This window comes from Sciurus carolinensis, chromosome 19 (genome assembly GCF_902686445.1).
Source record: "Sciurus carolinensis chromosome 19, mSciCar1.2, whole genome shotgun sequence".
Taxonomy (NCBI): Eukaryota; Metazoa; Chordata; class Mammalia; order Rodentia; family Sciuridae; genus Sciurus; species Sciurus carolinensis.
Window position 1 is genome coordinate 1564155 of NC_062231.1, and position 24875 is coordinate 1589029.

Genomic DNA, 24875 nt, shown 5'->3' on the forward strand with positions numbered 1-24875 from the left:
CTTTAGCTCAGGAGGGCAGCTGTAAAAGGCTGAAGCTCATGGTCACCTGGGGAGACAGGAGCCCAGGTCCCCAGGGATGAGGCTCACGTCTCGCTATTGCTTTCCTTTCTCTGCGATCCATTGTGTCCCGGAGTCTCAATGTTTGCTGAGCCTCTATTTAGGGCTAATTTGCGTAGGTGAAGGTCAAAGGCCAGAGCCCAGCATCCCGTATCTGCCTCCTTCCTTCAAGGCCCTGTGTTTTGGGGACAGGAGTAACTGGCAGGTTAATGCTTGGCTGGTTTCCCCTCCCTCCTGCGCCACACTGTCCCTCTGTTTTTCTTGGGGAGCTGTCTTGTAGGAATATTATTGTCCATGACCCTTCAGTACCAGGGATTGAACCCAGGGGCACTCAACCACTGAGCCACACCCCGAGCCCTTTTTATGTTTTGTTAGACAGGGTCTCGCTGAATTGCTCAGGGCTTCGCTAAGTTGTTGAGGCTGGCCTCCATCTTGCAGTCCTCCTGCCTCAGCCTCCAGAGCCACTTAGATTACAGGTGTGCACCACCGCGCCTGGCGAGGGGCCTGCTTGAACTGAGGGTTCCTGGCCAGGATTCTGCTGAAGAGCAGAACAAAGTGCCCAGGGTCCCAGAGGGCCACACGGGGCGGGGCCTTGCCAGGTATTCAAATGGAAAGGGCCAGAAGGAGCATCCACGCCAGACCGCTCTTCCTTTTTGGAGCATCAAGGAAGAAGGAGCCTCCAAATCTCTGTCCCACTCGGACTGGCAGAAAGCAGGCCTGGAGGGAGGCGACCGGAGAGCACGGGCGTGGCGGGCCAGCGCTCAGCCACTGCGCACTGGGCGGGTGAGGATCCAGCTGCGGCGGGGCGCGGGCCTGGGGCCCTATGCAAATCAGGGATCGGAGTTTCCACCAATCAGCGGGCAGCGCCGACCCGGGCCCTGCTAATGGGAGTGCGCGGCGGGCACCCTGCCCGCAGCGGGTCCCGGCCGGGCGGGAGCCGGTGGGGCGCCGCCAGTCAGCCGGACCCAGACCGGCGCTGACCGCCCAGCGGGCTCCGGAGGCCGCCCTCCCAGCCTGCTGTCCTTAACTCCTCTTTTGAGCATCCTCCCTTCCGGTTGAGGGGCGGGGTCGCCCGTGGTGGTGACAGACAGTACTCAGGGACCTTGTGCTGGGGAGGACAGGGCCTTCTTTTGCACACTGATCGACGTGGAGTTTGGTGGCTTTATTAAGAAATGGTTTTGTTTTTGTGATGCAGGGGTTGGAACCCAGCGCTCTGCCACTGAGCGACACCCCCAGCCCTTTTTTTTCTTTCTTTTTTTAATTTGTTCTTTGTAGATAGCCATGAAAGTAGACTGTATTTTGACATATGATACATACTTGGAGTATAACTTATTCTAATTAGGATCCCATTCTGTTTTGTTTTTGTTTTTGTTTTTTTTCTTTTGAGACAGGATTTCCCTAAATGGTCGAGGCTGGCCTCCAATTTGCAATCCTCCTGCCTCAGCCTCCTGAGTTGCTGGGATTACAGGCGTGCGCCACCAAGCCCAGCTTGGAGTATCTTCTAACCTTTGGTTTTACCAAATCTCAAAAAACAAACAGCACAGCCTTCACAGGCCTGTCTGGGTGTGTCCAGGTAGAGCCAGGGTCCCAGGCATCCTCTGAAGCTTGACCAGGGGCACATGACTTGGCACAGGTAAATTGAGGTTAGACCCAAGAAGGAGTGTCTCAAATTGGAGAGTTTAGACAGGATCTTGCTTGTTGCCGGGAAGGGCCAGGAGGGCTGCTGGTGTTTTGCTAGGAAGTAGAGACAAGAGAGGCCTCAACATCCCAGAATCCTGAAGGAGTTAAAAGATCTGCCATCTCAAAATATATCAAATTGGTATATGAACCATTTGCAGCTGAAATTATTTGAGAAAAAAATTTCAAAAAAAGCCATTTATGCCGGGCATATGTCAGGAGGCTGAGGCAGGAGGATCACAAGTTGGAGGCCAGCCTCAACAACTTAGTGTGGCCCTAATCAACTTACCTAGACTCTGTCTCAAAATAAAACACATAAAAGGACTGGGGATGTGGCTCAGGGGTAAAGTGTCCCTGGGTTCAATCCCTGGTTAAAAAAACAAAACAAAAACAAAAACAAAAAAATGACTTTTCTTTTGTTTCCTGCAAAATACCAAGACAAAGGTTCTTTGGAAGGATGGCCTTCACATACCAAGGCCAGGAAAATAGCCTTGATCCTCAGAGACTGTGACTGGAGTGGCCGCGGACCTGAATAAACCATTCTTTGAAGTAATCCTTATCTTTCCCTCACTTCTACATTCCTCCCCTCAAAAATTTTCATGACATTTCTAGAATTAATTACCCGACCAAGGTAGCCATTTTTCTTGTCATTCCTTCACAAATCGTTCTTTATCTAAAAAGAATAAAAGCATTATACTTCACAGTCATTTCTTCGAACTTTATTCTCTTCTGAAGATCACCATGGCCGTGGGAAATTAATAAAATCTGGCCCGGCGTGGTGGCACATGTTTGTCATCCCAGAGGCTTGGGAGGCTGAGGCAGGAGGATCCAAAGTTGGAGGCCAGCCTCAGCAACTTAGTATAAGCAGGTAATCTTGGTAATCAAAGGGCTCTGGGGACAGTGACAGCACTGGGGAAGAGTCAATGCCATGCCGTGGCTTCCTTTCTAGGGATTGAAAGGGGGAAGCGGCGATGGGTCTGCGAGGTCAAGGCTGAGCCCTCCTCCCCCGCCAATAGGGTGACGGGCTGGACCTGCAGGCTCCTCCTTCCGCCCCACTTTCGGGGACACTGCCACGCTGCATGGCCACACTCCCTCCTAAGACTGCGCAGAGGAGCCAGGAGCTGACGGGGGTGCAGGCGGCGGATCTTCGCGGAGTCCAGCACCGCGGCCCGGCACGGCTGGGGCGCGAAGGCGCATGCGCGGCACAGGGGGCGGCGTGTCGGCGTTGCTTGGCAACCGCGGTTCCCCGTGGACGCCTCCTCCCGCCGAGCCGCCCCGCGGGGCGCTTCGCGGCGCTCAGCCCGGGAGGGTCGCGCTGGAGACGAGGCGGCCCGGTGAACTCGGCCGGGTGTCGCCTCGCCTCCTGGTTGGCAGGCCACACGCCCGAGGCCACCAGGCTGCAAGGAACGGCGACTTAGCTGGAGGGGGACGTTCCCTACTCGGGGAGGCCACGTCGCTCTGGGGTCCAGGGACCAGGGCTGCAGGGCGAGGGTCACTGGGGGAAGCCGGGCTGCGAGCCCCGCTCCCGCGCCAGGGTCGCCGGCCACTCTGCGCGGCCACACTTCGGAAGCCACTTAGGATGGAGCGGTGATGGGGAGGCCGGTCTGCGCCCGGGTCCTGGGACGGCGCGTCTCCAGAGCCCTTTGATCACCAAGGCCACCCGCCTGCGCCACCCCGCCCGAAGGCTGCGGCGGGGACGCAGGTGGCCCCCTCTGGCCGTCCCCCTGCGCCCCTCACCAGGTCTCCCGGGCCTGGTCACACAGGCAGGAGAGAGAGGAGGGGACAGAGCAGGAGAAGAAAGGGGACCTTAGTCTGTGAAAGGGGCCGGGCGCCCTCTCTTGCGGGGACTCCAGAAGTGTCCAGCGTGGTCCCCTTGTCCCTCCCGGGAGGAGTCTGTGTTACTACCTTTAAATAACGCCTGCGCTGGGCGCTGGCTGAGCCTGCTGCAAGCAGGCGGGTCACCCATACCCGGCAGTGGGTGCTTCTCCCTGGGGACAGTCCACCTTCCAGCATCCCCATTGTCCCCAATTGGGACAGGGCTTGAACGGGGGCGTTGGATTTGGACCAGTTTTCGTCCCAATGTCCAGTCTGTCCGCAGTGGAAACAGGACCCAGGAGGTGCATTAGCAGCTCCGGTGGGGCAGTGGCTGTCCGGGGTCCCTGGATGCCCCAGGCCGGAAGCTGATGCTCCCCCTTCTCCTGTTCGGCCTTATCTTCCCGCTGCCTAAAGGTCTGGAAAGCAGTGTTTAGAAAGTGCTTCTGGAAAGTTCTGGAACTTCTCTAGGAGTCTGAGTTTCTTGCTGAGGTCCGCTGATCAAGTGCATAGAGACACCGCCACCAGGACCATGGACAACCAAATTTGCATATTCGGTGGTGGCCTCAGTAAGTGGGACCAAAAGTAGGGCAGGAATCTCATCAGGTCCCCGGGTCATTTCCTGTAGCTCCTCCCGGTTTACTCGGGTGGCAGATTTTTTTGACATTTCTTCAAAAAGGCAAGGGACCTGGTAACCCCGGGTCTGAGGTCATCCCGACTTGGAAACGATGTCCATTCAGGTTCAACTGCGGGCACGGTGGCATCTGCTGCCAGGCAGGACCTCAAGCAGCCTGCCGGACGGGCCACTTGTCACCCCCCAGGGTGGCAGCTGATACGCATGCCCCAGGGAGCTAGGCTACCTGGCCACAGGTGAACGCCTTCCTAAACCTGGCTGGGTTTTCAGAAAATGGGCCTCATTCATGTTCTATTGGGGACATAGCTGTCACCGAGAAGGGGATAGGAAGTCGGGGGGTCCCCTCAGCCCCTGCTACTTCCTGAGAGGGCGCAAAGGTCCTGCTGGAGCTTCTCTCACGTGTCAGGGAGGGGACAGCGAAGGGAAGAGAGGGTGGGGTTTGGGGAGGGGACTCGGATGGGGGACCCTGGGTCTGTAAGGAGGGGCCATCCGCCATCTCCGGGGCTGTGAATGAGGAAGGGGACTGTCCATTAGTCCCGCGTGGCTGTGTCGCAGCACAAGGCTGATCAGGGAGGGGCCGGGTGGAGGCGGGTGCTCCGAGCGCCCCACGTGGGGCTCACTGTCTCTAAGCCTGCAGGACCTCTGGACCCACGGTGCCACATTGGGCCACTCGTGCTGCCGTCCGGTTCGAACCGTGGCCCAGATTCGAGGGCCCAGCCTCAGGCGGCGTCTGATCTGGAGGTCAGAAGGGACGAGAGGGGTTAACCCTGGGTGGAGGGACAGCCCACGGGTGCCCCTGGGAATCGATGGGGAGCTCCCATCCTGGAGAGCCTGGGCAGAGGAGGTGACAACAGAGTTCAAAGCGTCCCCTGCACTCTTTATGCCACCAACGTGCCAGTCCTGGCCTGGACTTCCCCACATGGGACAGGGGAAACATCTTGGCCTCAACCCCAGTGCTAAGGGACCGCATCCCGGTTAGCCTCGGGTGGCATCTCTGTCCAGCAAAGAGGAAACGTATGAGCGACAGGCTCCTGGTTGAGCGACGGGGTCCGACCTCTCTGAAGAGACCAGAAGGCTGGGGTGGATTCAGAAGGAAAATGGCAAGGAGGTCCCCGACCCGGGAGGCCAGCGAAGGGCGCGATGTGTGACACGAAGCTGCACCGTGTAGGTCCCCGAGGCGTCTGGTCCCCGAGGGCTGTTGAGTTACATGTCAGACCCAAGACCTTAGTGCAGCACCAGAGTTGCCCCAGTGGCTGGACTCGGTTGTCCTGGGCCCTCCATCTCTGTCCCACCTAATGCCTCCCGCGTGAGGGGGTCAGCAGGGGGCAGGGGAGGCCTCTGTCCCTCAGGGTGGGGACGCAGCCAGTGCGGAGCCGTGGTGGGGGTCCTCCCAGCTTTGAGAGGACCCAGGGGTGCCAGCAGATGCAGGTCAGCCTCCAGAACTCCTCAGGGTTTAACTGAAGTCGGGAATGTCACCTCGCTCTCCATCCCCCGTCAGGGAACCAAAGCGTTAGCACAGAAAGACCCAACGGGCCACAGACCTCAGGGATCAGCCCAGCCGTTCATTCAGGAACGGGCGCAGGGACGGGACGGCCCGGTGGGCCCACTTTCCTGGTGGAAACTGAGTCACTGAACAAAGACAGGGACTGGGTTTGTATGGGTCACTTTGGGGGGTGGCCTGGTGAGCCTATGAGTCTGCGCACTCAGGAAACAGGTTCATGGGGATTTAGAAGTTTGTCCTCGCTGGGTGATACTTTTACGTGGCGAAGAACAAGGGCCTGGGGTCAGCGTTCAGCGTCTCCTTCCCCTCAGTGTCCCGTGGCTCCGTCTCTGGGAAGGGACATGTCTGGGGAAGGATCGCTGCTGCGGCTTCCTTTCTAGGAACTGCTGTGTCCCTGGGAGGGGCTGCACAGGGTCGGCCCTCAGCGGTGGCTTTCTTTGTCACGCCCTTTTCTCAGGCCTGGCTGTGTGGGGTTTGTCACTTCCCGTATCAGTAACTAACCAGCAGGCCGAGGCGGTCTCCCTGGACGGGCCAGGCCACTCCCAGTCTCTGGACAAGCACAAACTTTCAGGAGGGCTCCTGACACAGTTTGAATACAAATGGGACACAGTCCCCGCGGTCGCTTAGCAACAATCAGCAAGAGCTGGGAACTCACTGTCCCTTTCTGTTGGCCTGGTGCCACAACCTCTGTGTGGGAGAGCCTGGCCTGGTCTCCCCGCCACCGCTGGTCCCTGCACCCCCATTTCCTAACTCTGGAACTGTGGTGGCTTTGTTTCTCAGCCACGTGGCCAGGCTGAACTACATTTCCCAGAATCCCCTGCCTGCCTAGTTCCCTGGGGGCGGCCCGGGTGCAGATTCTTGCCCGATTTGGAAGGAAGCAGCTGTGGCCTGCAGGGCTGCTGACTCACCTCCTGGTGCGGAGCCAGGCACCTGGACCTCCATCGCTCTGCTTTCCCAGGATCCTCCCCGTTTCTCCTGAGTCAGACGGCGGCGCCTTTAGCTCTGGGAACAAGGGTCCCTGCAGCTGCTTGTGCAGGCTGCCCTTCTGCCCAGGTCAGGGCACAGGGGACACAGGGCTCAGTCTGTGTTGGGTTTCGCCTGTGCTCCTGGGGGGCTGCTGCCTGCCGTGGATTGACTTCAAACCTCCACTGGTCATGGAGACTCAGCCTCAAAGAAAATGCTTAAAAGGCACTCAGTCCTCTGTCAAAGGAACTCTGGTACCAGGGATTGAACCCAGGGACCCTTGAGCCAAACCCCCAGCCCTTTTAAATTTTTATTTAGAGACAGAGTTTCACTAAATTGCTCCGGGGGCTCGGTAAATTTCTGAGGCTGGCCTCCAACTTGCGATCCTCCTGCCTCAGCCTCCCATGTCGCTGGGAGGACAAGCGTGCACTACTGCACCCAGTTATCTGCATCCATCTTGCAAGCTGCAAGGCCCCAGTAGTGTTGCTGGGCAAAGAAACGACCTTGCTGAGCCCTTGTGACTGGTGAAATTGCCAGAACAGCTGATGTGCCCTGGGGTCTGCCACCCAGAGCTAGAACAGAAAGCTGTCAGCACCCCGTGCCTCGTGTGCCCCATCCCCCCAGCCCACCCTGTTCAGGCCACGTTGGTCAGGGAAGCAGACGGGGTAGGGACCCCATCTCCCCCGGGGCACTCAAGAGGGACCACCTGGGACAGAGCCTTGGCAACTTATGCAGGGCTGTCTGGTGGCGGGGGAGCCAGCAGACCTGAGGACCCAGGAAGATCCTAAAGAGGGTCCCGGGAAGGCCCGAACCAGCCCCTTGTGAGGAAGGAGGTGTCTGGCCTTGCAGGAGTGGCCATGGCGACAGATTGCATCCCCCAGGGGGAAGCAAGAGGTGGGAAGGGGTGCCTGGGGGTTCCCAACTGGATGCGGTGTGTCGAGAGCCTTTCTCTTTAGCGGGTGAGTGATTCGAACAAGTCTTTCTTGGCTTCATTTGTAGATGAGGAAACTCAGGCTTCAAGAGAAAATTTTTTTTGTTTTGTTTTTTGGTCCCAGGGATTGAACCCAGGGGTGCTTCACTACTGAGCCATGTCCCCAGTCCTTTTGATTATTTAGAGACAGGGTCTCGCTGAGTTGTTGAGGCTGGCCTCCAACTTGCGATCCTCCTGCCTCAGCCTCCTCAGCGCCTGGCTCACAGGCGTGGACCACCGCATCCAACGGGGAGAGGAATCTTGCTCTAGACCGAAACCCCAGCGCAGTCAGGCCCAGAATCCCGAGCCTCAGCCTCTCGGGTTGTCCCCAGCTCCCTTCTGACTAAAGGTTACAGATGGAAGCTCAGTCCTGATCGAAACTTCATGTACCATGTCCTTACTCAAGAGTGTCGGGTGCCTTGAGTGTTCAACTGAACGGGGACTCCTTGATGCCAATTTTGGGGACACAGTAAGTAAATGAATCGTGGACATTCCTTCCCCCACAACTGACTGTGACTTCAGGGCAGGACACACAGGCCTTAGAGTTAGGTAGAATCCTGAGCTGGTGGCCACTTGCTGGCTGTGAGGTCTCTGAGCCTTTCGGCAACGGGAGAGGCTGCTTCGCCGGGGTTGTTCTCAGGTTTGAGATGGCTTTGGCATAGGCTGCTACTCAGGGACAGGGGACCCATCCTGGGAGACCCCATAAAGTCAGTAAGCAGCCCAGCTGAAGGGTCTGGGGGAGGAAGCGGGGGGTGACGAGTGGGTACAGAGAGATTCTGGAAGAATGGTTTTGGAGGAACCATCATTTGAAGGGATGACATTATCCAAGATATGAGTGCAGGGAGGAAGGTGAGTCCAAGGAGTAAGAGACCAGGACGCAAGCGACAGAAACCCAATCCCAACTAGTTTATGCAACCAGCAATGTAGCCGCTCACATCAGAGTCAGATGTGTCTGAGCTTCAGGCATGGCTGGATCCAGCAACTCCACTCATGTCTTCACTCCTTCATTACTGGCTCCAATTTTTGTCCTTTTTCGGGTGATGCTCAAAGATAGTCACTAGCTATTCTGGTCCCATGTCCCTACCACTGAGTGATCCCAGAGGGGAAAATCACCTCTTTCCCCGTAGTTCCAGGAAAAGTCCCAGGATTGGCTATCATGGAACCTACTGGGGTCAAGAATCCATTTCTGACCCCAATCGCTGTGGCTGGGTGAATAACTGACTGAACACACCTTGACCAGGTCTTGGGTCACATGACTATCCCTGGGGTGAGGGGTATTCAGACCCCAGAGTTCTGCAGCCTGACCCTGGAATGCAGGGTGAGCTAGGTCCCCAAAGGGAAATTAAAGTGCTCCCTCAGCAGTCCACGGAGCACTCAGGTGCTCCTGGAGGATGCAGGCCTTGCGACGGAGAAGACAAAGTCAGAGAACTCCATCATCCAGGGATGAAATAAGAGGAACCTGGAGGCAGGGAACAGACTGGGAATGGCAGGTGGCATGAACAGCAAAGGGCAGATTTAAGGAAGAAATATGGAAGGACAATGAAGCCCTAAGGACAACCTGAAGGGCCCGTTAGCGCCCATGCCATGTCCCCAAAGGATACATGGCATTTTAGCTTTCCGTCACTGTGACAAAATACTTGAGAAAATCAGCTTTAAAGAGACAAAAGGTTAGTTTTGGCTAGCAGTTTCAGAGGTTTCGGTCCACGGTGTCTTGGCCCTGTGGCAGGGCAGAACATCATGGTGGGGGGCACTCAGTGGAAGAAGCTGCTCACCTCATGGCAGCCTGGAAGCAGAGAGGGAGGGAGGAAGAGGCTGGAGCCCCATACCCCCTTCAAGGACACGCCCCCAATGACCTAACTTACTTCCACGGGCGCTGCTTCCAGAAGTTTCCACCACCTCTCAATCAGCGCCATCAGCCGGGGCCCAGCCTTCCCCACAAGAGTTTTGGGAGGACATTTAGGGTGCAGGAACTCAAGGGGGGATCCTAGGAGCCCACAGACCGTGGAGTATTCAGTGAACAATCAGGTGGGAGGCAGACACCTCCTTCACCCTCTCGGAACCGCAAAGAAATTGGTCAGAAAGCAGAGTCCCTGCCGACCCCCTGAATTCAGATCTGGACACCTGGGCCGGAAGGTGGCCTCTGGGTCTGCTGGGGTGCCTGGAGGGTGTCCTCGGACGCATCACACTTAGCTGGTCAGTAGCACCACCCTAGAATTCTGGGTAGGTCTCAGGCCTGCTGGCTGCTGGCGGCCACTGGCTGGCCCCATAGGCGGCAAGGGACAGGACCTGAGGGCACAGTGCCCCAGTCGGAGCCGTAAGTGAATGTCGCTGTTCCCGCCTGGCGGGGGCTCCTCCCCAGACCCAGGCCTGCCTACCTCCTGGGTTCCCAACGGAGCTGTGCCCTAAGGACAGGGACCCCGGCTCTCCCTGTCACCAAGGCTCAACCTGCTTCTACACATCTCTCTGAACTTCTGCCAAGAGGGCCACGGTGGGCTTGAGGGGCGTGGGGACAGCTGTGTCCCCCCCTGGCCAGGAAGCTTGGGCAGGGCAGGGCAGGGCAGGGCAGGGCGCGACCAGCCCAGGCCAGGCCTGTGGAACTCACGCCGGCTGGTGGCTCAGCTGGGCAGGGAAGAAGCCCCATCAGCTCTGAAGAGATTAACACCAGAGTGGCCACTTGCCCAGGCGGCCCAGGGGTCTGCCTCCTGAGCCCACCCGTGTCAGGGTGGGTGGTGGCGGCCAGGGCCAGGTCAGGGGGACCGGGAGGCGGGCTTTCTACCACTGCTATTGCCAAAGGCCTCCCCACCCTTTCTGGGAGAAAGAGCACCCCTGCCCGCCTGTGTGGGTACATAGCTCCTATTCCAGAACGTTCGCTGGCTCCCACCGGCCCCAGGGCCTTCCTCCTTCTCAGTAAGCTTGGGTCCCCTTTGTGGCTCCAGATGGGCCAACAGGTAAGGAGGAGTAAGGGCCAGGCTGGGGCCACACCTGCAGGGAGGTCCTGTTGGGACAGGACCTGGTTGCTCCAGATTCAGAATAGCCCTGAAAGAAGCAACCTGTGGCTGCCCGCTGGGGTCCCCTGATAGAGCCTTAGGGACCTTGACCAACTTCCAGCCCCGACAGGCGTGCTAGAGGGCGGGTGCAGGGGCAGCCTCACAGCCCCAGGAGGACCGAACCATCCCCTGCCCCGCCTCCAGGCGGATCTCACGCAGCCTTCGCAGAAGGCAGCGGAGGCTGCTCCTGGGATCGGCCGGGTCCCCCCCTCACCCTGCAGGGACCGTCCCTTGCAAGAGGTTCCTGGCACGCTCCAGGCCTCCTGCGCACAGATGCGGGTGCGAGGACCCCGGGCCCACCCACCCAAAGCGCGTCCCCTTCCTCATCCCGCTCGGTAGAAAACGAGGACGGTTCAAAGGTTCCAACAATGTTTTTATTGTGTCCCCTCCCGCTCCAAAAAAGGCCCCCGGGACGGAGGAAGCGCCGCGCAGCGCGGAGCCCGAGCGATTGTCGCGCGCCCGGGGCGGCGAAGAGGGCGGGGCCGCGGCCGCGTCCCGGCAACCAGCGGCCCCGCCCGGGCAGGCGCGGCCTCGGCCATTGGCGCCCAGGGGCCGGTAACCAAGGCGACGGCCGTTGCCAAGGGCGAGAGCCAATCGGGGCGTCGCCAGGGCTGTTTCAAAAATCTAAAGCAAACAACAGCAGAAAGGCTGGCCGCGGGGGGAGGGGCGGCGGAGGGGGCCCGGAGGGGACCGGGGGCGGCCGGAGGGGACCGGGCCTGGCGCCGCGTACAAAACCGAACCCACGTCGGGGTGGGAAAAACCAAAACGCCGGAAACAGAAACCAATAAACAAAAACCAGAGAGCCGGGCGCGCGCGGGCGGGCGCTCACTTGCGGCCCTTGGGCACCTTGGGGACGCTGGGCTTGGCCGCCTTCTTCACCTTCGCGCCCCCGGCCGCCGCCGCCGCCGCCGCCTTCTTGGCCTTGGCGCTGCCCTTGTCCTTCCTGGCGGCGGCCGCGGCCTTCGGGGGCGCGCGCTTCTCGGCCGGGCGCCCTTGGCGGGCTTCGGGTCCGCGCGCCGGGGCGCGGCCGCCTTCCGGGCCTTGGGCGCGGCGGGCGCGGGCGCGGGCGCCGGGGCGGCGGGGGCGGCGCGCCGCTCGCCGGCCTCCAGCTTCTTGCGGTTCAGCTTGAAGGAGCCGTTGGCGCCCGTGCCCTTCACCTGCAGCAGCGTGTCGTTCTGCACCAGCGCGCGGATCGAGTACTTGAGGTAGGTGCGCCCGTTCTGCTGGTCGAACCACGCCACCTGCCTGGCCTCCGCGTAGATGCGCGCCAGCGACGAGCCGCCGCGCTCGCCCAGCCTGCGGATCGTCTCCACCACCAGCTGGCTGTACTTGCCCGCTGGTTCTTCTTGCGCCCGTTCTTCCTCTTCCTCGCGGGCGCCAGCGCCGCCGCCGCGCCCCCGCCGCCGCCCGCGCGCGCCGCCTTCCTGGCCGCCCCCTCGGCGCCCGTGGGCGGCAGGGCCTCCTCCAGCTCCACCGACATGGTGGCCAGCGGGTTGGTGGCGGGCGGCGCGCGGAAGCCGGGGGGCCGCGCCGGGAAGAGGAAGGCGAGGGGCCGCGGGGGCGCCGGGGGGGCTGGGGGCGCGCGGCGGCTCCAGGCGGGAGCGGCCGCGGCCGGGCCTGGGGCCGGGCGGCAGGGCTGGGGGCGGGCGGGCCGAGCGGGAGCGAGGGGCCGGGGCGGGGGGCGGGGGTCCCAGGCCGGGGCGGGAGCGCGGAGCCGATCGGAGCGAGGGGAGCTCGGAGCCCAAGCGCGCTGCTGCCGCTGCCGCTGCTGCTGCTGCCGCCGCCGAGCTCGCCGGCGCCGCTGGAGCCGTCTGGGCGTGCGCGCTGCGCTCTGGCGGGGAGAGCGCCCCGCTCCGCCTTTATGGCTCCATGGCGGACCACGTTGAGAACAACAACAGCCTGGTCCGGGGCCAGCGCCAACTTGTGCTTCTTGGAGCCCCTTTCCCGGCCGCTGGCTTGCAGGACGGCGCCTCTTCCGCGCCGCCGCGCCCGCAGCCAGGCGGCCCGGACGGGGTTCCAGCCCGCGGCGCGGCGCACAGGCGGCTGGCGCCCGGGAAGGGCTCGGCAAAGGGGAACGGAGAGGTGCACCCTAGGCTGCGGGAGCGCCAGAGGAGGGGGGCATCCCGTTTGGAAGCGAATAGCGGGGGCCCCGGGGGTGGCCCCGTGGCCCGGAGCTTTGCAGATGGCAACCAAGAGTGCGCCACGGGCCACCGAGCCCTGGCCGGGCCCCGGGGCCCCCAGATCCGCCCGCAGGACGGGCTTTAATTTGTCCCAACTAACACAGGGCACGCCCTCCCGTGGTCGGCTAGGGCAGCGCGAAGTGAGCTAGGACTTCTTCCAGGGGGTCTCCTCCTGATCCAAAGGGAATCGCGGATGCGACGCGCCCTGCAGGCGCGCGCCTGGGGTCGTTTGCCTCGGGGTCCCTGACACCACCGAGGGGGGCAGCGACCCCTGGACCCTCTGCGGGGACACTTGCCTCGCGGCTCCCTGATGCCCCAAGTGCCCCATTTTGAGATGCATGAGTAAGGTACCCCTAGTTCTCCCCAAAGTCCAACCGGAAGCTCCAGGGTGGTGGGCGAGTGTCCCAGAGCCGACGGGCTCGGGGAACCGCTCTGGGCTGCCGACCTCGCCCCTCCCGCCGCTTGTCTGGGGAGGGCAATTTGGGCAGGAACACGTTGAAAGAGAGCGGGGTCTCTGCGGTCCCCCTTCCTGGGCATCAGAGGCGTCCTCCGGGCGGGGGCGGGTGCTGCGCCAGCCCCGAGGCCCTGCGCTCTGGGGATCGCTATACGGGAGTGCAGAGGAGGTAAGGGGGGTTTTCTGGAAGCCGGAGGGCTGTCACTTGCGGAAACCAAGGTCGTGGTGAGACTCTGGGGGAGGAAAGTGGATTCTTTCCAGGTGAATGAACTCCACCCCTCCCACACCCGCGCACCATCCTGGCCCTGCTGGTGGCAGGGGCGTGGCAGAGGGGCAGACAGTAAGCAATCTCTTGAGACCCCATCATGCCCAAACCCTGGGGGGCAGGGACAGGTGGGGTGGGTCAGGCTGCTAACCAACTGGGGTTCCCAGTGCTGGGAAGTGGAATTTGCAGTTGGCAAAAGCCAGAGACCACTGACGTCCCTGAAAGGGTATAGGTGGGCCTGTTGGGGGTCTTGAGCTGCGGCAGACCCCCTCGCCCAGGGCCAGTCCTGGCTTCCCCTCCCCTCCTGAGCGTGACACTGTCACAGGCCCCCCTGTTCTGTCCCCTAGAGATGAGGAAATCGGGGCCTGGTGGGGGCAGGGGCGCGGGCCAGCGTTATGAATACACAAGACAGACCGCAGCCCCGGCCCCTGGCAGCAGAGCCCAGGAAGAAGGGACAAGGGCCACCCAGATTTCCTAACAAAGGGAACTGGTTTCTGAAAGTCCCCGAGCTGAGCCCAGGACAGCACCTGGAGCAGGAAGGGCCGTGCGGAGACCACACCCTTGAGTCTGGATTCCAGTCCTGGCTCCCTAAAAGCTTCGGTCCACGGATGAAAGAGAGGCAGAAAGGATGAGGTGCCCACCCCCGGGCACTGGTGCCATCCAAGACGGAGCAGAGGTGTCCCCCCTGGGGAGGCGATGGTGGCAGCGGAGAGATGTAACTGGAACAGGGACATTGGCAGGGGACTCCGTGCCAGGCGGAACGGCAGCAGTCAGCGACCAGGCCACCTGGGGCTTGTGCTTGGGTCTCTTGAGAGGTCAGAGGGGGAAAGAGTTGGTGACCCTATTGGGATGGCAGCCCTGGGCAGCCAGGCTTGTCCCTCAGGCTGGAATGTGTCCAGACGCTGCAGGGAGAGGTGGTCACTGGAAGTGGGCACCTGGACCCGTTTGCAGCTGGGTCTGGCGGAGGCTCAGTGTCACTTGTGGCGCAGGCTGGGGAGGACACTCCGTGGGAGACGGAAGATTTGTCAGAAAGGAATGAGGGAAGCCAGGAATGACCAGTGTCATGGAAGCTAAGGAGGAGAGAGTTTCAAGAAGGAAGGGCTCCCTCTTCCAGGCCAGCAGGGCGGACCAGTGGTCAGCGCAGACTGGCGGGCACAGCTGCCAGCCACCAAGATCTGTCCCCGCCTTGATACCCTTTGTCCAGACGATTCCACCCAGTCTTTTGTAAAACCTAAAGAAATTCCGAGATTGGAAAAACCAGGTAGTTTTTTTTTTCAGTAGGATGCATCGGATCCTGACCCCCCAACATAGAGCTGTTTTTCTAACAAATCTCCTTAAAGTTGTTTTTCAGAAATAACGTCCCACAAGCCACCCTGAGAAGCAGGAGCTGGTGGCCCAGAGGCGACCTTGACGTCCTGCCAGGACCTGCATCTCCACCCGGGGATCCGCTCGGCGCAGCGCAGCCCCTGCCGTCTCCAGGGGGCGCTGCCCGGACTGCGCCTGCGCGGGACCCTCCCCACCAGCCCTCCCGGCCCCAGGTTCACGTCCCGGGGGGTCGCGCTTTGCAAGTGACTCCTGGGGACTCATCGCTGCAAATAATGTTTTGCTGCGTGACGACCATTCTCGATCCTGTGTCCCGGTCTTTGGTGGCCACCAAGAGGCAGACTCGCTGATGCTGGTGACAGATTGGTGGCCCCCCGGGGCGGGACCCTGCCTCTGAGTTCAGGGACGCCTTTGGTGAGGGAGAACGGGGGTCTCCTCTTGTTGCCCGTGATCCATGTCGCGGACCCTCAGGGGTGCAGAGGGGGTGGGACCTGGGTGCGCTCGTGGGGTGGCACAGAGCTGGCATCGGGGGTGTGGTCTGGTTCTTGTCCCTTTTTCTGTCTGTCAGGGAGGCCCCGACCTGAGATCTGGGCTTTGGTTTGTTCACCTGAAGCCCCAAGGACTCGCGTGGCCAGCGAGGAACAGATGCCCCAGGGAGGAAGGCCTGGCCAGGGCCCGAGAAGGGCATGAGGGGACCGAGCGGTGACCTGAGTGGCCCTTGGCCGGCAAGCAGGAGTGTTAGGTCAGGAAGGCGCTGGCTCTGGGCTTGGGGACTGGCAGAGACCAAGCGACCTCATTGTGTAGACAGGGACACCAAGGCCGGGGCCAGAGGCTGTGTCCAGTGAGGGTGCTGCTCAGAAGCCACAGCCCTCTCACCCCCTCCCCAGCACCCCACCAAGTAAACCAAAGTGGTCAAGAAAAATGGCAAAATGGGGGAGAGCCCAGGAGCCCCAAGCAGGGCTGCAGACGGCTCAGCCAGGGGGCGGGCCCTCTTCCTCCTGTCCGTGGGGAGCTTGTCAAGTGGGGAACCCGATCCGTGCACTGGCGACCCCTCTCTCCAGCCCCTCCTGCCACGCGCCTTAGGATGCGCCCCAACCTTCACATTAAGGCCGCTTCTCTGGCCTCCACCCGTGGCCTCCTGCCTGGTCCACGTGCCTGTGGTGTCCTCTAGCACAGCTTCTAACACAGAAGTCTGACACCTTTGTCCCTGGAGGGCTGCAAGGGGGCCCCAAAGAGGGGTCCTCAGCTCAGGACCACTGGGTCCTTGACAAACCGCACAGAAAACGTTTCCTAGGAGCATCCAGGATGGAGGCCCGACATTTATTTAGGAAATCAAGGGAGAATGTGGGCCCTCTCGAGAGCTTTTGGGGTCCCGGACTCTTCTTTTAAAGGAAGCACAGACCTGTCACAGGGCCAAGGTGGCCCTGACGTCTCCTCGCAGTGGTTCAGTGGGCCTGTTACAGAGAAAGGCCACCCACAGGGCCAGAGTGACCGTGGATGACCTGCTACTGGTTCTGGCGATCACACCAGAAAGATTTCAGACACGTCGCTCTGAGTAACAGGATCGAGTCTCCTGCGGGACAGGAAAAGGGAAAGGGGACACTCTCAAGGGACAGAGCGGGTCCTCAGAGAGGAGAGGGACAAGGTGCCTCTCCTGCGTTCCAGTTTTACTGGGGGCGGTCCCAGAGAAGTTTCTGGAAAGTCCCGCCCAGGTCCACCTCTTGACTTTTGACTGACAGCAGGGTGACGTCAGACTTTCTAGTCCCACTGGGCATGACAACTCTAGGTCCCCTGGGCCCAGGCTGACGTTGAGTCCTTATCTCCTGCGGGTGACAGATATTTTTGCAGAATGTCGCACAGTGGGGCTGCAGAGAGCTGCTTTCCTGTTGGGCGGTGCTGGGGAATCAACTCCAGGGCCTCAAGCATGCCACCAAGCCGGGTCCCTAGCCGGGAGGTGACTTTTGAAAAGAAAAGCTGCTGCAGAATCGGCAGCGTGGGCCCAGGTGAGGGCCTGGCTGTTTTGGATGGCCGGGCGGTTGGGGTCTGTGGCGTGGTCTTGGTGACAGGGGAGGGCTTGGGACACCTGCTGGGTGTGGCTGATCTTCAGTCATTTTTTCTTAAGGGGCTGTTATTCCTCAGGGCTGGAGGAGGAGGGTGGGGCTCTCTGGCCCCCAAATTCCAGGTGCTCTGGTGGTTTCCAGTCTCCCTCCCGGGTCCCCACCCTGCCCACTCATTCATGGCCACCTAACATCAGGGCGAGGTCATCGTCTCCATTATCTGACCAATAGGGATGCCCTGGCCTTAGTAGTATCTCATTTAAATTTGCGGGGGTGTTTTTTTTTTGTTTGCTTGTTTGTTTTTTTGTTTTTCCTGAGGAAATTTGACTCATTCCGAGCTGGTTAAGGTCAGGGCGTTTGCGTTTCTGTCCACCGGGGTACAAGCTGGTCCACATCTGCGGCTTCTTTCTGCAGTCTGTCTGTGCCAAGCCTGTCCTGGTGCGTTCTCTGTCCTCTGCTATGCTTTGAGAACACCCCTGTCCGTGGTCATAGTCTATTAGTTACCATTGGTCACACCGCCTGGATCCCCCCCACCAGCATCGTTCCCGTCTCCTGAGTCCTCAGGATGGGGTGTCTGTCAGGCTCTCTGTCATCGAACCATCTGCAGATTTCTGACACCTAAGTTCTTTTTCTTTTTCTTTTTTTTTTTTTTTTTTTTTTTTTTTTTTTTTATAGGGAGCAGGTACCAGGGATTGAACCCAGAGGCACTCAACCCCTGAGCCACATCCCCAGCTCTATTTTGTATTTTATTCAGAGACAGGGTCTTGCTGAGTTGCTCAGGGCCTTGCTAAGTGGCAGAGGCTGGCCTCCAACTTGCGATCCTCCTGCCTCAGCCTCCGGAGTCACTGGAATGACAGGCGTGCGCCCAGCGATTTGTAATATCTATAACACTCAAGTCACACTTGACTCTTCACACCATTTTATATATCGCAGCAAGGCTAGGAAAGGGTCGCGGCAGCCACAGCTGAACTGAGCCTGAGTGCAGGGTTACTGCAGGTAGCGCTGGTTCAGGGCGCAGAGCTTTCAAAGCACAGGAACTTATTTGAGGCCAAGGTCCACACAGATGGAGGGACCGCAGGTTCACCGTGCCAGCTTGGACTCCGTGCCACGGGTGGACCTCACGGGCGGGAAGAACCACACTCGTAAATCCCAGGTGGTGTCCGGGGCCAGCCTTTTGATGTCTGGCCAGGCGACGGGCCTCGACCCAGGCAGTTGTTTTGGCAGCCTGGGGTTATTTTGCTTATGTTTACGTGGTGCCAAGGATGGAACCAGTGCCTCCCAGCTGCCAGGAAGCCCCAGCCCCCTGGTGGCCATGCTTATGGGCACCGTTACTTATCAGCTTGTGCCTACGTAGTGTCAGGCGGACGAGGTGTGGGGTTGTCCCTCGCCAGCCCTTAATCTCAAAATGGAGTCGCTTATGGCAAAATGCTGCTTCACAGAACGGAGTCTCGCAGGATTAGACACAGCCTGAATGCCGGTCTCAGAGCAGTGCAGAGCGGGGCCCAGCCCGCTGTCTGCAAGGTGACACTGAGAAAAGTCCCTGCATCATAGGATTCTGGAAAAGTCCCCTATTATAGGTTTTCTGTCTCCTTTTGCTCAATCTATTCTAAAAATCTTTTTTTTTGTACCACGGATTGAACCCAGGGGTGCTTCACCACTGAGCCACGTCCCCAGCCCTTTTTATATTTTATTTAGAGACAGGGTCTCAGTTGCTTAGGGCCTCACGGAGTTGCTGAGGTTGGCCTCCAACTTGTGATCCTCCTGCCTCAGCCTCCCAAGCCGCTGGCTTACAGGTGCACCACCGCGCCCAGCGAGGACAGTTTTCATGAGTGAATTTCCAGATTGTTAAAGATCGCAGTTGCTCAGGAAATTTGGGGGTGACAGGCCCAGGAGAGAGAACTGGCTTGGGCAGGCCAGTTTGGCTGAACTTTTGCTTCAGGCTTTTGGATGATATTTTCCTTGTCCTTCCTCTTCGGTCTCCCTACTGATTTTTTTTTTTTTTTTTCTTTCTTCTGTCCCATCTCCTCTGGGCTGAAAGGCTTCAATGGCTGCTCATTAGACTTAGGGCAAGATTTTCAGGGGTCCCTGCCACAGCTGCCCTGCCAAGTCTCTCCCCAGGCTGATTTTGGGTTCCCCACAAGTCCCCAGAGGGCTCCCCGGGGGAAGTGGGGAGTGCAAACCTGAGTCTCTCTTGTCAGTGACCATAGGGTGGCTCTTCCTATTAGCTGCAGCCCCCCCGGGGGTGGCCCTGCTCCAAAGACCTCTAGGATTCCCTGCTTTTTATTAAAAAAATTTTTTTTTTTTTTTTTTTTTTTTTGTACTGGTAGGCGGACAGAATGCCTTTATTTTCTCGTGGTGCTGAAAATTGAACCCAGTGCCTCACACATGCCAGGCAAGCGCTCTGCCGCTCAGCCCCAGCCCCGCCCGCTTTTTCCTGGACGCATCTATCAGCATCTGTTTTACAAAAACATATTCGGCCCTCTGCTTATTAGCATGTATTTGCATACTGTGTCCCAGCGTGTGCTGTGAGCGCCCGGGACCTCAGGACCGCTCGGCCTGGCTCCCCACAGACTCACTGGCTGGAGGAGTGACCGGAAGGAGTGTTGGGAATCTGGAGCCCCTGGCTCCCCACAAGTGTGAGCGGACCCAGCCTTGGTCCCCACCGCCAAGGCCGCCTTGCAGCATGCAGTGGGGGTGGGAGGGGCTTGGGTGGGTGCTGCTTCTCCCGCCGCAGAGATGAAGGTATGCAAAGAGCGAAAGAGCGGGGTGTCCGCTTGGGGAGGTCGTGCACACAGAGACCCAGGTGACAGGGAGTGGGACCTGGCGTTGTGGGGGGACTCTGAGCAGGTGGCTCATGGGGGGGAAAAACAGCTCTAATGTCTGCCTTTCCCCCAGGCTGTTGGGGACAGGCTTAGGGATTAAGAAAATCCAAATAGAGGGGGCATTTCAGCATTTGAGGGGAGACCCAAAGGTGTTCCCTAGAGGAGACTTCGTGGGGGACGTTTTTGGTTGGGTGGGGTGGCCCTGGTGACCAGAGGGGGCCTGTAGGTCTGAGGAAACCCAGGTGTGTGAGGACCCCTGCAGGCCCTTGGGGTGTGTTGAGAGGCTTGCCCGGTTTCGAGGGGTGGCCGGGGCCTTGCGTCTGGAACACAGAAAAGGACTCTGATATATCGAGTGTGCGCGACCCAAAGTGACTCCCAGGGTGAGGTGGCTGAGAGTCACGTTCTCGGGCGCCACTGTAGGCCCTGGGGTTCACGTTGGGGTGAGGGACAGTGGCCTGGCCAGGTCTGCACTCTGGGGATCCCCTGGGAATGTCGGGCCCCTGAAAAGCTGGGAGCCTTGTTAGGGACGGGGACTTTGAACCCTGAACGTGCACAAGCAGCTGTCTCCAGGAGGGACGTGACCACTCCTCAGTCACACCCGTCCAGGACGTTCTTAGAAATGTCCAAGAAAACGTGGCTACATGTGAATAAAGTCACCCGGATGGGGCGGGAGGACGTAGAGAGAAGATGGGCCCCGGCCACCTGCTCCCGTGCTTGGTGGCCCTGCCACGATCCCCATGTCCTGCCTCTGGCTTGGGGGGTCAGGGCCAATCCACATCCAGCCTGTCCTTTTGCAGAGCTGCAGAGTGACCCTGGGGCGGCCCCTTTGTTCACAGGTGCAGAAATGTCTGCAGGACTGAATGGAGTTGCTGTCACAGGGAGTCCCCTCCGGTGGCCCGGGCGCCCCGACTCCTGTCTGCACACCTCTGTCACGCTCACATGAGCGCGCAGCCCAGGGGTCGCGGCTCCCCGTCACTTCTCCAGGGCCACCGTTACAGCCCAGCAGCCTTCTTGGTCACTTCTGGTCACCTCACAGGCTCCTACTTATTAGTACAGAGAGGAGAGGCCGGTCGAGGGCGGCCTCCACGAATCAGCCCAGCTGTTCATTTGGGAACGGGTGCAGGGGCAGAAGGGCCCTGGTGGACCCACTTTCCTCATGGAAACCGAGTCCCCAGACAACGACAGGGACTGGGTTGTATGGGTCACTTTGGGGGGTGGCCTGGTGAGCCTATGAGTCTGCGCACTCAGGAAACAGGTTCCTGGGGATTTAGAAGTTTGTCCTCACTGGGTGATATTTTTACGTGGCGAAGAACAAGGGCCTGGGGTCAGCGTTCAGCGTCTCCTTCCCCTCAGGGTCCCGTGGCTCCATCTCTGGGAAGGGACGTGTCTGGGGAAGGATCGCTGCTGCGGCTTCCTTTCTAGGGACTGCTGTGTCCCTGGGAGGGGCTGCACAGGGTCGGCCCTCAGCGGTGGCTTTCTTTGTCACGCCCTTTTCTCAGGCCTGGCTGTGTGGGGTTTGTCGCTTCCCGTGTCTTTCTGACTTCATCTCAGGCTTCTTCCCAGTAGAAGCGCCCTGCTCTGAGGTCCCTGTCCATTCCTGCCGTGCCCCCGAGTGTCCCTGGAAATCTGCTTTCCCCGGGGCTTCCAGGCCCCCACCTGCCCGCCCCCCAGGCCCTGCCAGGGTTTCCACGCCCTGGGTGCCAGCCGTGAGGGTTTGGGGCACCTAAAGCCTCATTTCTTGTGCTCAGAGACCTCCTGCTGTCCCCACCTTGGGACAGCAGCTCAGGGAAGGTCCGTGCTGAGTGAGACGCTGGCCTGGCCTGTCCGCCTTCAGACCAAAGCCTTCTCGGGCTCTTCTGTCGCTCTGGGGACAAGGACCTCCTAGATGTGAAGATGGCCTGATGCTCCTCCCAGCTGGGACCCCCTGCAACCTGGCCCTGCGAGAGGGGGTCGGGGCTCCCTCCGGGGGGAGAGCGAGACTTTTCCAGAAGCGAGGCCCCGACCCCAGGGGGCTGGGATGGATCGAGAGCCCGGTGCGGAAGGGGCCCCGGCACCAGGACAGAACCTGACAAAGAGAGAAACCAGCTTCTTTTGAGGGACGTGTCCCGGGAGCCTGGCCTCAGGCAGGTTTGTCTCCCTGTGTTACCAGCAATCTCTTGAGGGGACACGGAGGGGGACACACCCAGAGAGTAGGGCTGGCGGGGAGAGGCCCCGAGGGTCCTAACTCCATTGTCCAGGTGAGAAAACAGGCGTGTGAGAGATTGGGTACTGTCCCCGTCCACCCGGCCAGTGAGAGGTGGCCGGTCCTCTGCTGCTCGGCCCAATTTCAAGCGGTGTCCCTGCACCTGCTCCTTAGCTGCTTCTTGGTCTGCTTTGATCCCCCCTCACTTTCTGAAGGGACGCACTTTCGTCCCTAGTGACCCCCAGAGCAGGGACCTGGTGCCACCCGGCCCGCCCGGCACGTAGTAGGCCCTCAATAAATATTTGTTGAATGCATGAGAGGGACGTCAAAGCCACGGTGACGGACTGGGGCGCCTTGCTTCCCGCTGGCCAGCAGCCCCCCGCGGACCCAGCAGTGCCTGCCCCGGGCCACCCAGCAGTGGGTGGCACCTGTCCAAAGACCTGTCCCCGAGCTTCCTGTCACCCACCCCGTCGGGCAGACCCAGCTCCCAGGAACCAGTTGACAGCCTTCGCGGGGCCGGGGGGTTTCCTTGGCAACCTGAAATCAGAGCCTGTCCCTGGCCGGCGTCTGTCTGCCGTCACCAGCCCCTGGTCCCGCTGCCCCCCAGGCACCCTCTCTCCACAGAGAGGTGGCAGACTCCTCGGGACGGAGGCAGGGTGGACTGTCGCCCTCGGCTTCCGGGGTCCCTGCTGACCTCTTCGACTTTATCTTCCTCTTCCCTCCCCGGCCTCCCGAGCCCGTCGCTCCCCTGCTGACACCTGTCCCCGTCCCCAGAGACCTTGCCTGTCTTGTGTTAACAGAAAGTGACAAGAACCTAGGATGACAATCGAGTGGCCGTGGACCTGGGGAAGCCCCAACCCTGCCAGCGCCCAGTCTGGGTGCTGCCGGAAGTGGCCCTTCTTGAGAGGTGGCCCTAGAGAAATGGCTCTCAGCCACCGCGGCCCCTGGTCCCCCGGCCCCACGTCACATGAAGAAGTTGAGGTCCAGAGAAGAGGTCAGGCTGGCGCGGGGGGTGCTGGGGTCACACGCCAAGCCTGATTCCCAGTCCAGTGGTCTTGCCCCATCGGGTCCCCTCCAGCCACCCTGTCCCAGGCGGCCAAGGAGAAGGGGGCACTTGGCAGGTCACAGGGAGTGAGGAGGGAGCAGCCACACTGGGGCATGGGGTGGGGGGACAGGGCACGTGCAGCCTGTGTACCTCCTGGGACAACCACCCGCTCTCACTTGGAGGGATCTCAAGACGACCCGGAGGGGGGACCCAGGGCCTTGCTGCCCACAGGCGGGTGGGGAAGGTCTCGCGGTGGGTCTTCTGTTGTGACAGCCCCTCGGGGTCCCAGGGCTGCCTGGACCCTGCCGCGGGCCCTGTCCTGGCCAGTCACACTCCTAGCAAGGACTTCCCATCCCACTTAGAATATAACCAGGTGTCCCCGAGCCTGGAAATGCCTGGGGTGCCTGCCCTTCCCAGGTGGCTCTGTCCCCTGTGCCCCGTGTCCCCTGGGCCCTGCTGTTCCCTCTCTTCGAAGACTTTCACAAGACTCATTCCTTTAGCTAATGTCACCTCCTCAGAGACGCCCTCCCTAAACACCCCATCTGAAGTAGGGTCACCCTGCCCCTCGGGTCACTTTTCCATGTTTGTCCTTCATAGCACTCATCACTCTGGAGTTTGTCGTTGCGTTTTTGTTTTTTTTTCCCGTTTTTGCGCCCGTCGCCTGTCCCCACCACTAGCCGGCCCGCTGGCCTGTCGCCAGGCGCCTCTGAACCCGGAACACAGTAGATGCTCAATAAACATTTGTTTGAATAAACGGAATGCGCGGGTCCCCCGCGGGGGCCTGGACTGGTCTGCCTGGGGACAAGGTCGGGGACAGCGGACCCTGGCCGCAGGTCCCCTCGTGGCCCGGGAGGGTCAGCTGCCTGGCCCGAGCCCCGCTGCCCGGCCTGGCGCCTTCGCTGGGCACCCGCGGGGTGGCCGGGCAGCTGCGAGCCCGCTGTCATCTGGGGGCCGCGTGGGGTCGCGGGAGGCGGGCGTGGGGAGGACCCGGGAGTTCAGAGCGGCCCGGCCCCCCAAGGCCACAGTTTCGGGGGTCCTTGGGGACGTCGCGGGAAGCCACCCGAAAGCGGAGGGGCGGCCTCCGAGGACCCGCGGGAGGAGGACTGCGCGGTCCGTTTAGGGGAAGCCGCAGTGGCCGTTGCCAGGTCCCGCGCGGCCCTGGGGTGGGAAGGGCGGCCCACGAGCAGCGGGACCCGAGCGGCCGCTGCCCCAGCGAGAACTGAGGCTCGCGGGCGGCGGCGGCCGTTAGGCGTTGGGCGTTGGGCGTTCGCCCCGCCCCCGGCCCCGCCCCTCCGGGCCCCGCCCCTGGTTTCCACGGAGACCCAACCTTCCCGCCCAGCCCTGCTCTCCGCGGCTGCGCCGGTGCTGCGCGCCTGCCCCGAGCCCGGAGCAACCAGAGCGCCCCCTTTTTGCACCCGGCGACTTTGCGCTTTGCATACTCGTCTAGTCACAAAGCCACCATGTCGCCTCCTGGGCCCTTTAACCACTTGAGCCACACCCCCAGCCCTTTTTATATTTTGTTTAGAGACAGGGTCTCCTTGAGTTGCTGAGGGCCTCGCTTTTGCTGAGACTGGCCTTGAACTCGTGATCCTCCTGCCTCGGCCTCCGGAGTCGGTGGGATGACAGGGGTGCGCCACTGTGACCCACTTGGGCCCCTTCTCTAGCAGCTGGTCTATGGGGCCAGGCAGCGGCGTGGGAATATCTCTATTTTAACCAGGGGGACGGGTTGAGGATGAGATTCAGTGGTCCTAGCATACGTGAGGTCCTGGGTTCCATCCCCAGCACCACAAAAACCAAAACCCAAAGGAGACGGAGTTGACCTGAGTCTCTTGAGTTCGGGCCCTTGGGTATCCCCACTAGAACAGCACCCCCGGGACCCAAGTCCT

At 60.6% G+C, this 24875-nt stretch overlaps 1 protein-coding gene across 1 annotated transcript; it reads right to left on the reverse strand.

Moving 5' to 3' along the window:
• Nucleotides 1-11017: 11017 nt before the first annotated feature.
• On the reverse strand, nucleotides 11018-12286 carry LOC124971050 (histone H1.10). Its single transcript, XM_047534757.1, is given in 3 exon segments — nucleotides 11018-11639; nucleotides 11642-11997; nucleotides 12000-12286. Coding segments are annotated over 3 exon segments (651 nt in total). The 5' UTR covers nucleotides 12142-12286; the 3' UTR covers nucleotides 11018-11486.
• Between the last annotated feature and the right edge of the window lie 12589 nt (nucleotides 12287-24875).